Raw genomic sequence first — 13,905 nt, 5'->3', positions numbered from 1 at the left:
GGTGGTCCTGGATGGCCTGACCCAACTCCCACAATCAAAAGCAAGCATCGCTAATCACACGTGGAGGAAGATTACCTGGCCCTGGCGATTTGATCTGAGCAGCACTTCTCCCTCTCCGATGTCCAACGCCCTCGGCACCTCCTTCTAGTTTACGCTGCGCTGCCTTTAACTAAAATTAGAATCCACTGGCACCAACCGATTAAAGCAATCAAGATGTAGAAAGCAATCAAGATGTAGAAAGATGACATGTCCGCTTTGGACTCCACATCTCAGGCCACTAACTCGGCTTTAACTCTCAATGCGTCATCAATTTAAATGTAACTACAACCAAACGAGAGTCCTGCCATTTGACAGGAGCCGCAGTGTTCTGGCAGCTCTGCTGATCGCTTACCCCTTTAAATATTAAAATGGCACCTGTGAGTAATTCAAACCACACACACACACACACACACACACACAGAATTGCAAATACATGAACTTTGCTTGGCAAATGAACCTTCTGGAGAAAAAGCAGGTGACCCGCATGGCCCTTTAAGACTTGGCAGTAAAAGACTGATCTGAACAGCTGGGCTGCCAAGGAGGAACACTAATCCGGCCTTCAGTGGTCTGACCATTTTCTCCCATTGCACTCCTGCACAGCACGGCCACTACGAGACGGCGGCCATGAGCTGAAACTGGCAGCAAGGAGAGCCAATCACATGAATTACCTTCAACGATGACACGCTGGGCCAATGGTTAAAGTAAAAAATTCTACAGAACAAACCAAATTTAAGAATTTTATTAAAAATGTTTAGAAATCAAAACCTGCAGTTTCCATGTGTCGTCATCTCATTACATTCCTGTACTTATAAATATAGAGAAACTCTTTACTAAACCCCCTAGAAACGAAGCAAATGTGAAACTGAACAGAAGATAATGGCCGATGTTCACTTGATCCAAACACACACACACACGGTCAGATTTACCCAGCATACAGTACATAATGAAGAGTGAAGCACGCCGGCGTCAGCCTTACGAAACAAAAGGAAACCGAGGAGGTTGGTGACCACTTAGTGTCGGAGGCTTTTTTTCCCCGGGTGATCGGCCCCAAATGAGCAGAGCTGCGGTTCAAGTACTCCATGGCACCTTATATAGAAACATCTAAATTATACAGCAAAATACTCTTAAAAAAATAATAAACACTCAAGTCTTGGAGATGCGCCATCACTGCAAGTATTAAAAAAAAAAAAAATTAAATAAAAAAAATCGGGATATTCAGACATCCGACTGCTGACACACAAAGCACATCTTTAACTGGTCACAGCCCACCACGGCCAAATCCCCGACTTCTCAGTGAAAAGCAACACAAGTCAAGAAATCCAACACACGTACAACACATAGGCCAGGAATGCCCTGCCGGACAGTGGGAGCCAACCAGTCTACCGTGGACCAGAGAGACTTTCCACACACCTCTGCCAAGTCTGGGTGTGGATGTAGAGGGGCTAACCGAGTTAGTAGTGTCAGTAGCAGTTCACGCAACATGATGACCTTAAATGCAGAGGCAGCCGGGAAGTAACTTGTTCAGACTGAACCCTTAAGCCCACCAAATTACAAAAGGTGCATTTCCAGAGCAGTTGTGGGGTCAGTCAGTCAGTCGGTCAGTAAGTGCAGTAGTCATTGACAGAATCGAATCAAAAATGAAGGCAAACAATGCAAGTGTGCAGAAAATAAAAATCATCATTAGGTTCTTTATAAAAGACCCATGAAAGCTCTCTGCTGTCAGGTCACAACCCACCTGAATGACGAAGATGGCCTCACATTTGGTTCACCTTCGTGACCTCCATGTTGCTGTCCATCCTCGCCATTACTCGGGAGATGCCTTGTAACTGTGGATATGCCAAGCGCCCATGTGCTCAGGGGCAGTCATGGGATTTAAGAGGAGGAGGACGAAGTGCAAAACTGGCCTGGACCTGAACAGCAACATGGATGCAAACATCATTAGAAAAAGGACCACCTTGGGGGTAGGGGACTGACCACAGCCCTGAGAAAATCAAGTCAAGCTTTTCTTAAAACCCTCAATCTAAAGAAAGCTCCATTTTGATTGAAAAACACCCAAGGTGGCAAAGTTAGTAGATAGATAAACGTTTTCACAAAACTACATATAAAAAAAGTTTTAAAATTTGCAGTTTTTTTTACACCCTGGGATATGCCTCACAAAAAGACAAAGTCATCAGCGCTGGCCCGTTTTGCCATCCTTGGCCTGCTAGGTGCAGGTGCGACACTTGCTTGGTCAGGTGAAGAAGTACAGAGGTCATCGACGCCATAATCCTGTCCATAGCCTTCCGCAAACGTGAAGATTGGGTATTTCTCCTTTGAGCATGAAGTCAAGGCCTAGAAAAGGAGAAGATTTAGCAGTAAAGCATACTAACATCACCCTGGGGGCTCTTGGTACTTCATGCCAACACACATTCATAGGGTTCTTATTGTCAAAAGTAGAGTACAACAAATTCACAATTAAATTTTCTAATCAACATGCAACAGAGAAAACAGTTTTCACCTCTCTAACTTAGAAGATGAGGCCAACCAGCGACATCTACCCTGTGCAACAGTGCTGAAGGACAGACAGACAGTCTGCCAGCCACCAGGGCCAATGCCCATTATGTCCTACTAGCTGCACAATGAATGATCTGGAAATTGCAAATGTAAATGCAACCAGTGTAGCTACATTCTGGTCCAAGCTTTCTTTAAAAAACCATTAGAACAACGAATACGAGAACAAGCCATTCAGCAGAGCAAAGCTCACCAGTCCTATCCATTAACTCTTCTAAAATAATGTCAATATCAAAATTTATTTATATAGCGCATTTAAAACAACATAGGAATGCTGTGGCCAAAGTGCTATTCAAAAATAGAATAAAAGAAAAACATACAATTAACACGAATAAGAAATGAACATAAAATAAATAGAAGTAATGTTACATAATCACAATGAGGAAATCATCAGTATTACTGAAGGTCACGGAATGCAAGTCAATAGAAACAAGTCTTTAATCTCGTTTTGAATTGTCGACGACTCCTTTATGTGACGAGGTAGAGGTCCACAGGCGAGGCTGCCAAAGCCCTGTCTGTGCCCCTTAGTTGCACACTTGGTATGAGGGACAACTGACCAGAAGATCTAAGCACTCTGGATGGCTGATGTAAAACACACAATTCGGATAAAATTGGCAGGAGCAAGCCCATGTAAAGACTTAAAAACTAGCAACAAGACTTGAAAATCAATTTGAAAACTGACAGGCGGCCAGTGTAGAGAAGCTAATATTGGAGAGACAGAATCGGACTTTCTTGCCCCAACCAGAAAGCGAGCGGCAGCATTCTGGACCAACTGCAACCTGCGTATCAGGGATTTGCTAATCCCAGAATACAGCGAGTTGCAGTAATCGAGGCGAGAAAAGATAAAAGCAGGAGTAGCTATCTCAAGATCCCTAGAAGATAAAAATAAGGCCTGATCTTACCTAATAGACGAAGCTGGAAAAAGCAACTCTTGACTACAGAATTAATCTGTTGTTTCTCAAATGAGAGGTTACTGCCAAAGATAACACTAAGATTGCAGACTTGAGGTTTGCGAAAGACAGAGAAAGAGCTGAGAAGTCCAAGACCAATTTGGGCTTTAGCTGATGGACCCACTATAAGCACCTCCATTTTATTTTGATTCAGATCAAGAAAATTATTAGCCATCCAAGATCTTAGTTCAGAAAGACAGTTGTGCAGTTGATTCATTGCAGAGTTGCAGACGGGTATAAAAAAAAAAATTCCAAAGTGTGTTTGTGTGAAATTTACCCTTAAGTTCCAAACTGTGTCCCGTGTTCTTGAACTCATTTTAAAGTGACAGTGTCGGACCACTGGACTAATTCCCTTCAAAATTGAACATTTCAGTCAGGTCTCCTCTTAATTTCTTTTTGTTTAAACTGAAAAAGGTTCAGCTCTTTCAATCTTGCCTCACAATTCATCCAATGCCTAGTCGCTCTCCTCTGGCCTTTTTCCAGTCGGTCTTTTGGTTGGCTGGTGACCCAAACTGCGCACAGAACTCCAGAGGAGGCCTCACCAGGGCGTAATAAAGCAGTTAACCGATGCGCACGCTCGCTCCCTCTTTTTGTAATTCTGTAATGAGGTGCTTTTGACACACGTCTCTCACTCCATGACCTTACTGGTCAGCTCAGTCAGCTATACATTAACAAGCACAAGGCATGATTTAAACCGAGCCGTGTCAGACATTTCAGCGAGGCAGATACTTACTGTGGTCACTTTAGCACAGAGAGATTCAAAGTCCTTCTTGTCCTTGGCATAGAATCCAATAGTGCAGCTGGGATCCATGCGAGAGAAGGAAACTTTCCGTGGGGAACTACAGTGAAATGACTGGGAGATGAGACCCAAAGAAAAGGTCAGTGAGGTTATAGTAGCACTATTTGGATAAGCTGAAATTTATCAAAACAATCCCACACACGTCCTTTAGTGAATATTGTGTTTCAGTCAAAGAAAGAACGGAGCTCTAAATTAGTGCAGAGTTGCTCACAGAAATCCACCTATAGATTCTGCCAATTATTAAATTTACTCTGGAGAATAAATAAAAAGCTTTAATTCTGCTTGCTTTCTTTATTGTAAGCAAATAAAACATTTGCACTTCATCCTAAAAGCACAGTTCTATGGAGTCCATCATCCTTGTTGCCTTTTTAGTCGTCATGTCTGCTGGTAAACTGGAGGTGGCACACGAGGGCTCCTAAGGGTTAGGGTGGACTTCTCCAAACCACACAATGTGTTCTGAGTGACCCGACATTTGCGCGATAGACATATGAGCGGCGATTAAAACACGGCGTCAAAATCGCGCCAACAAAATCACGATGACTAGTTTAAAGCATATATAATAATGTTTATTTTCTGTCCACCCTGGCCATCGGACCTTACTCCTTTCTATGTTAACTAATGTTGTCTTATTTTAATTTCTTATTTTGTCTTTTATTTTTCTTCTCTTCATTATGTAAAGCACTTTGAGCTACTTTTTGTATGAAAATGTGCTATACAAATAAATGTTGTTGTTGTTTATTTTAGAAGTCAGTAATTATGAGACACGGCACGCAGAAAGTCCTTAAGATCACACCCTGCATATGTAGGAAGAATTGCAGCAAGATGTCTTGATAGTATTATTCAATTGATTTCTTCTGACTGCATTATAACCTAGCACATAATGTGTACATAATGCGCACGTACGCGTCCCACTCTCTTGGCCTCTCTCGTGATTTTGTCGGCACGCATTTGTCGAAAACCAGTTAGCGATTTTGTCGGCGCTCATTTGTCCGTCGCAGTTTTGTCGGCGCTCATATGTCTATCGCGCTTTTGTCGGTGAACCGTGTTCTGCTGTCTCGCATGTTTAAATCGGTGCAAGGAAATCTACAGCAGGGTTTTGTCCTGGTTGATTTATAACAGTGTCTCCCAAACTCGGTCCTGGGGACCCACTGTGGCTGCAGGTTTTTGTTCCAACCAGATTCCTAATCAGTGACAACACCTGATAGCACGGAGCTCATTTAATTAGCTGTTTTTTCCCTCTCTTATTCGACATTCAGAAAAGCACAGCAGCAGGATTTTTACATTTATAAGACATTTAGAAATATTTCTGCTTTTGCTATAGATTTTATTGCTTAACTCTCTTTTGTTGATTTCATTGCACTTTGCCCTCTCTCTGTGCAGTTTTTCCCCCCTTTGTTGTATCTTAATAATGACAATTTAAGATGAGCTGAGCAGACACCCAGGCAAACACTAAATAATCAAAGGCTGCAAGTACTTTAAGCAACCGACCCACTAATTAGTAAATAATGGATTAAACAATTAGAAGACCTAGAAAAGTAGAATGAAAATCAAGATTAAAATTTCTTTTAAAAAGAAAAAAAAATACATTATTCCTATATAACTGCTTGGTACATTTATTTATTTTAAGCAAACTTAAGTTTTCTAATTTCTATATTGTTCCCTAAACACAGAACTTGGGAAATATCAGTTCACTTAATTAGCCCAGGAGTTCAATTAAAAACTGAAGCTGGTTGGAACAAAAACCTGCAGCCACAGGGGTTCACCAGGACCGAGTTTGGGAAACACCAATTTATAATCATGAAAGTTCAGTAAATTAATTGGACCAGCAGAACAATGAACCCACAACGCTGCCCCCGCCATTAACAACTAGCACATCTATTTTTTTTTTTGTTCCTTATATGTAAACCCAAAAAAAATTAAGAAGGAAAATACACACACCGTTTTTGAAATACCTGTGAAAGCATTTGTTCCTTAATGGAAAGAAATAAACTTTGCTCCTACCTCAAGGGGGAAATTGTTCTTTGTAATGTCCACCACAGCCTGGCAGTAGTGAGGGTCCAGATACAGTAAGTGATCGTCTGAAAAAGGTAGGCAAGGAAAAATACTTGGATTTAGGTCTAAATCACACATGTGAATATTTTTAAAAACATAAAATTCTGTTGGGTTTGTTACAAAGACATCAATGTTATCCTCCATCTTTTGCTGGCCTTTTTTGTGATCAGAAACAACTGCTGGTGTCAAACTAAAGAGCCAAGGCCACAGCCTCCATATTCCAGATTTCTGTTGAATGTACATTAACACCGGATCATCATCAAAACACTCCAGTCTGACTGGTATTTTCAAATTCATAGTTCATTTTACTGGAACATGCACAGCTGTCTACGGTCATTGTGAATTCAGGCACACTGCCGTGTGCTTTTTGGAGTAGTCAAGTGTGCCGTGACCGGAAGGCCATTAACTATCAGCTGTAACAAATGCACTTCATTCATTCCCAATGTTTGAAAGCCTATGCCTTATTACTTATCCTCCACCCCCACCATACAATTCTGATCGCTTTTGGGGGCATTTGCATAGCATGGTTGAGGTGTTAATCCATAACAAGCCAAACTCTAACACCGCCACGGTGGGGGACTGCAAGGCGCATTCTGCATCCTGGAGAAAAAGGGTTAAAGTACAGGAGGAAGTCACAAAATAAAATTTAAATCAATATGGCAGTGAAGCAGACATAAAAACTAATGGAGTAATGGTGCAGTTAAGCACTTCCTCCATTCCAGTCCCCAGGGGCTCAAGGACATTTCCACAATGGCTAAACACATTTCATTTGGTCAGTTTTGTTAACTAGAACTCACCTTGAAACCCAATAAAGTAGAGGGAGTGCTTCGGTCTTCCACCAATTATGCCGATGCAGCAATCTAAGCGAAGGATGTCCTGCAAAACAGGAGACACAAAACTTTCATGCATCCAGGTGACAATTTCACAGCAAACCAAAAAGGTTAGCTCATTTGTAAAGGAGGCAGGTCATGCTACTGTTCTAGATTATGGCAGCCCTGTGCCCCTCATATATCAGCACAGGTGAGTCTGAGCAGCTACTGTATATTGGAATTGGGTAATAATAAAAAAAAAAAAAATTCCTGAGGAATTTGACAAATTAAAAATATCCGAATCACCGGAGACAGACTTTAGGAAATCCTTGAAAATACATGTGTGTCCTTTAATGGATAAGTGAAACTCTGGGACACCTAAAAATGAAGAGGCCTGTGTAGTAATAAAACAGGAAGTGGTACTCATTGAGCATGGCCTCAAAACTAAAAATGAAAGCTTCGTTACAGTAAGAGAGAAGGATTTTCTGAAAACGGATGTCCTTTCTTAAAAAGGTAAGTTCCATTCAAGCCACACTTAATAAAATGACTTCTCACAACATTAACTGAACTTCGCTGCATTTTACAGAGAAAGCATACTACACACAAAATGCACAACTTTCCACTTTCATTATTCTCTTGCTCAATTACTCAACAAAAGTCCCCTACAAAATATTTCACAAATTTTAGCAGATTCCCACCCAAAAAGATTTGGGGAAAAACGCTTTGTGGAGTAATGAAAGGCAGGCCCAATTTAAAAACGTGGAAATCCAGGACATGACCATGAAATGAAGTTGAAAACACCACAGGACTTCCGGCCTCTTGTTTAAAAAAAATCAACTGATTAGAGAATCTGAGAAACTACCACATGGGAGGAAGAAGCCCATTAGACTTTTGCTGGAGGCTATGTAGTGTTTTGAAATCAAACTTTGTGAATTGACAAGGCTTGAATGCAGAAAAAGGAAAGCAAGATGCAGAAGACAACAACAGTGAATACACCATGTTCTGAACTGATACCTTCACACATTCCTTGTAGATCGGATTCAGCATTTCTCCTCCAAGGCGAACAGGAACAAGGATGATGACAGACTTCCCATCAGCACTGTGTTTATAGGAGCTGCCCGTTGTGTTTGACTCGCAAAGTCTCTCCACATCTCCTTTATACACTGAGAAACAGATGGGACATTGTAGGCCTAAATCAAAACCCTGATGGATAAGCATACTGCAATGCATATTTGTAGCCATATCTGACACTTCTTGGTGGGAGACGGAGTCCAGCACCAGACCACCAAATGCGCTGCAGTGTGGCCCTTGTGATCTACAAAGACCACGACTGCAGCTTCAAAAGAATTAAACTCATTCATAGAATGCTGGCCGAGTCATCTTGTTTTGTATAAATCCTCATTTGCATATATTAGACAAACTATTTTACAACTATTTAATATATTTGATATTCAGGAAATGGAGTGACAACAACACTCATATCCTCTCTCATCTTTTAATTTTCCAGAGTGTCGTCTTCTTAAAACTTGCATGCAGAGTTGAACACAAAAGTCCTTAAAATTTAAAGTTTCCAACTTCTTAGTCTGCTTTACTGAAGAATTATTTGAACAAATGAAAACATTTCTGAATATTTACTGTCAACTGCTATTAAAAAAAAAAAAACAAAAATAAATCACCATGACATTTAGGACATGCTCCGGGGCGTACAGATGACAGTCAACACAGAGAGAGGCAAGAATCAGTTATCACCTTAGGCTTCATCTTTCACTATCTATAGATCCCTCTCTCTCTAAATATCTATATAAAATAAATTTTATAATTAATTTTATATTTACACACGCTAAAATATGAAAGCTCACAGGCTTACCTGTACAGTCTTGTGCCACATAGACCACCAAGTTGGAAAGCTCTGAAGCTTGTGATACGGCTTTACTACAGAAAAGTAAAAGAGGAAAGAGCTGTTCAGCTGGAGGAAAAGAAAACCTCCAAGCAGTTATTAAAACTTCTTCCTAAACAAAGGCCACACCAAAGAGCTTGCAGGTCAGAGTGGCTGTCCACTGGGACCATCTAGACAGTGTTTCAAACTATGCAAGTTTTATTTCAAGAAATGGATGAACACACTCAACCTGCCAAATACGTGTGAAATGAAGCCATTTCTGAGCCTGCTGACACAACTGCATAACAAGAGAAGCAAGATGCATACGCAGGCAAGACTGACAAGTGGTGCACCATCTTTGAATTCTGTAACCGCAGTAGCGGATGTGCTTTGAAAGCCCGTTTTGGGCGCAGGGGGGGTGGGGATCAATGTTTCACATGCAGTGCAATGGATACTTAATGCAATAGACATCTGTGATTTAGAACACATCAGTTTGGGGTCTGTGATCACATGTACAATGCAAAACACTGAATGTCCCTAGTTCTGACATGTTTGTGGGGGTGCCTACTTAGTATTAATCCTTTATGCAACAAAGCTAATTAACTATGTATCAGATCAATGACCAATTGGGAGAACCAAAAACATCTTCATAAATTATGCAACTTCTGAAGACCCCTGAACACTAAATATGCTATAGAGAAAAAAAAGAGGCCTTGTGTTTTTAAAAAAACTACAAACAAGTCACTCATCACTTGCTTTCTGAAGGATATTACGGACAGCAGCAGAGTATACATCTGAATTTAACTTTATTTTAAGAACAAAATCGGACCATTTTACTTTCAGCACACTTGGTTTGTAGATTTAACTTTAAAATTAGCCACAGTACCTGTTGAAGACTGATATTTAAAAACCACCTGCTTCTTAAGACTCATTATTTTGGAGGCGCCTTTATCTATTCAGTCTTTGAACTCGACTCTCTTAACGTCTGCCTTTACTCCTCCCTCGTATGGCTCACACTTCCTCTTTCTTCGTCTTACCAAAGCCAAACTGACCAATCAGATTGCTCCGAGGGACTGGATGCACATACCTTAGTGTTTTATTAAGTAGTAGTAGTAGAGATGGATACATTTGTAGTTTCCCACCAACTAGGCTACACTCAACCAATAATGGCAAAGATGATTATCACACAAATGTATCAATTTAAAATCTACAATATTATATAGTGTGCAAGGAGTGGTTGGAATACTTTTTGAAACATTGTATGCACTGTGCCATAACTGAAAATTTTGTAGTCAACCGTCACCAGTTAGGAATCACTCAGGGGGCAGCACTCCAACACACACTCTCCAACTCTCGCTGTCCTTCCAGAAACAGGAGAGGTGCGACGTGTACACAAGTTTCTAGAGTTAAGAGCTGCGTGCTCCTCCACTTGGCTGATGAATACCTTCACTAGTCTGCTGCAGATCTGGCTCGCTCAGATTTGGGACGCTGCTTTCCTGTGCGTTGGCATGCTCGCTTTCAATCTCTCACTCAAAAGCATTTTCAAGATCGGGTACTGATGTTGGATGAGAAGACCCAACTTGAAATCGATATTCCAATTCATTTGAAAAGGTGTTCAAAAGTTTTGAGGTCATTGCAGGCCATTCACGTTCATCCATGGTCTTTAAGCACAGGGGGTGCAATCATACTGGAACAGAAAACCGCCAGCCCAAACAGGAAGCACACAATTATCCATCCATCCATTTTCCAACCCGCTGAATCCGAACACAGGGTCACGGGGGTCTGGCACACAATTATGTCAAAGGTTTTTGTATGCTGTAGCATTAACAGTAGTCTTCACTGGGACCAAGGGGCTTAACTCAAACTCATGTCCTTATCGCTGCCCACCAAATTTTACAGTAGGTGCTATGCAGTCCAGAACCCAGTGTTCTCCACCATCAGAAAACCTCAGATTTGTTTGTCATACTGCCAGAGAGTGAAATGAGAGTCGTCACTCCAGAGAATAAGTTTCCACAGCTCCAGAGTCCAATGGCAGCGTGCTTTACAACACCCAGCCCGACATCTGGCATTGTACATAGTGATCTTAGACTTGGTTGTCCATGGCTGAGCAGCTACAGACATTTCATGAAGCTACCGACACATAGTTCTTGTGCTGATGTTGCCTCCAAAGGCAGTTTGGAACTCCATTGTGAATTATGCCACAGATGACAGGCAATTTTAAACGCCAAGTGCTTCAGCATTTAGCAACTCCACTTTGAGAGTCTGCATGGTCTACCAATTCATGGCTGAGCTGTTGAGGCTTTTCAATGCTTTCATTTCACAATAATGGTATTTACGATGGACCAGAGCAGAAATTACACTGACTTGGGGCAAAGGTGGCATCTGACGACAGTGGCACATTTAAAGTAACCAAGCTCTTTAGTACGGCTCATTCTAGTGCAAATGTTTGTCAAAGGAGTCTGCATGGCTATGCTGTTGATTCTATGCACTTGTTAACAATATGTGTGGCTTAAACACCTGAACGGAGTTTCACATATAGTGTATGTCAGGCTAACTGGTAACGCTTAACTGGACAGGTATGCACAAGATCATATGTGTGTGCCCGGTGATGGACTGCTACAGACGTCTAGGGTTCAAACCAATACTGCTGAAATGGCCTCCCATCTTCCCAGACCCCAGTAAAATGTTTCAGGAAATACAGGAATAAAGCATTGTTCATCTACAGTATTTACAAACAATGTATCAGTGACATGTTATTGCAACCATCAAATTTTCCTTCTAACTTTATGTAAAATAAGTTGATTTGCCAATGATAGAGAATTGATTATTTGATAACATGTCTAAATCCAGTTTAAACTTGATATAGCAGATATTGGAATTGCAGGATAGGGTGCACATCCTTAAAAATGCCCATTTTTCCAATAGGAAAATTTCCACCTACTGCCACAAACACATCATACATTCAAATGACCCTGCTTTTCTGTTTTCTCCCCCTATGAAACAGTAATTAGTCCATAATTACATAATTTATCCTGTCTCTGCACAGACTCGTGTTACTATGGTAACTGACCAAAGGTAATTACAGAACTGCCGAGTGTGTGTGGAAATGACGTTTACAACACAAGATTTTGGTGAAAGCATGCAAATAACTACACTTATTCCGAATTAATTGATAAAAAAAATAAGGCACAAACTGAAGGGTGATAGTCAATGTATATAGCGTTGAAAAATGTTCTAATTACAGAGACAGCAAACATAAAAAGCATATCATTTCTATCCAAATCTTTCTGATCTTTTGTAAACTGGAGGCGATTAATAAAGTAATTTCAATTTGTAATTAGCTGAATTAACAAAGTAATGTCAGGTTTATTCTGGAATATCGTATGTTGCTCCTTAGAGGGTTATACCCACAATCGTAAAACCTAGGAAACCAAACCTATACATGGTGTCCAGAGTAAATCTGCTTCATACATTTGTGAAGTGTTTACCAGCAGTAATGAAAGTCTCCCAAATTCACATTTATCTATCAAGTATATTTTTTAAAGGCTCCTGAAGTTCTGTTCTATAATACAGCAACTTGGTAAATTATTCCACATGTCAAAGGTGCCCTACGTGAAGTTTGCTTAAAATGTGCCCTTAACCAGCTTCTCCCTGTTCTCCCTTCATTTCCTACTTAAAGTTAATAGCTAGCAACCACTATACTATTTCCCTTTGTAATTTTGACAACTATCATGTCCAAACTTCGGTTTGCCTTAAGTGATGGGGTGGGATAGCTTCTGGTTAACTCACCGGATAATATGTGCTACAATGGAGGGACCATACCAATCTCCAGCCTTCTTTCCTGAGCTCTTGCCATATTCCACTAGCTTGTGCACACTGAATGGGGCATTTGGATGATCACCAAACCACGCAATTACTCGGCGGTGCATGTGATCAGCTTCAGGGTCCCAGCTTTGCCCCCTTGACCGAGCATGCAAAGGAGAGCCATGAAGTCGTACACCATCCAATCTGCTCTGGTCTCTAGAGGAATGCAATGTGAATATATGTGGGACACCCAGCACGGGGCTGGATGGGGATGGGGACTGGGGCTTTAGTGCCTCCATTTCAACATCAGTAAGCTGCAAGGCATCCGGCCACGTCCACCCTGAAATTAACAGGAGAAAAAAAAAAAATATTAAAAACCAAAAGCAGCCTATAAAAGGTGAAAAATGGTAATGCTTTCCATGATCACATCAAATAAAACCTTGAGAACATCAATCAGCAACATCAAGCTTCACAAAATGAAAATATTCAGTCCATCACATTCACTTTGCTAGTTAACACCAAAGGTGTCTCATTTCGCAGTCAGAAACTTTCTAGAAGTTTCCGCCTCAGTTACTCATTTTGGAAGTGTATTCGATTCCCACGGCCTGCTGTGTAAAGACGCGATTCCTGACATCAGTCATTGCCACTAGGTGCCCTCAAGTACTTGTTTCATTATTTAACTGGTTGGAGAAGCCTGATGGGTCAATTTTATTGATGCCTTTGTGGATTATCATGAACTGGACAAGATCCCCACACATCCTTCTCTGCTCAAGACTGAAGAGGTTTCATTCCCTTAACCTGTACAAGTAGGATGTTGGTCCTCTTCTACGCATTGTATCAAAAACTTTAATTTTTTTCATATAAATATAAACACTGGGGACTAGAACTGCACACTAGTCCAGCCATAAATGTTCCCAGATGTACATTCTGCAGTTTAAACACACACAAACTTATTTGACTTTTCAAACACTTCAGCACACAGCTTTGCTAGCTGAAAAGGCTCACAAAAATTATAAAATTCTTAGT

The 13,905-nt window shown here is 40.9% G+C and overlaps 1 protein-coding gene across 6 annotated transcripts in view; it reads right to left on the bottom strand.

Moving 5' to 3' along the window:
• Positions 1-763: 763 nt before the first annotated feature.
• Positions 764-13,905, bottom strand: part of atg4da (autophagy related 4D, cysteine peptidase a) — a 57,488-nt gene continuing 44,346 nt past the window's right edge. For 5 of the 6 annotated variants that reach the window (XM_051920585.1, XM_051920582.1, XM_051920584.1 and 2 more), the window contains exons 5-11: positions 12,865-13,219; positions 9,067-9,131; positions 8,214-8,362; positions 7,188-7,266; positions 6,340-6,416; positions 4,273-4,392; positions 764-2,370 (exon numbers count right to left, since the gene is read on the bottom strand). In XM_051920585.1, the coding sequence (XP_051776545.1) occupies positions 2,191-2,370; positions 4,273-4,392; positions 6,340-6,416; positions 7,188-7,266; positions 8,214-8,362; positions 9,067-9,131; positions 12,865-13,219 (1,025 nt within the window). In that variant the 3' untranslated portion in view covers positions 764-2,190. The remainder of the gene's footprint in view (positions 2,371-4,272; positions 4,393-6,339; positions 6,417-7,187; positions 7,267-8,213; positions 8,363-9,066; positions 9,132-12,864; positions 13,220-13,905) is intronic. The other variant, XM_028823585.2, reaches the window with a different exon arrangement.

Source organism: Erpetoichthys calabaricus, chromosome 17, assembly GCF_900747795.2.
Source record: "Erpetoichthys calabaricus chromosome 17, fErpCal1.3, whole genome shotgun sequence".
NCBI lineage: Eukaryota > Metazoa > Chordata > Cladistia > Polypteriformes > Polypteridae > Erpetoichthys > Erpetoichthys calabaricus.
Note: the sequence above shows the minus strand (reverse complement) of the source record. Positions and strands in the feature narration are given on the sequence as shown.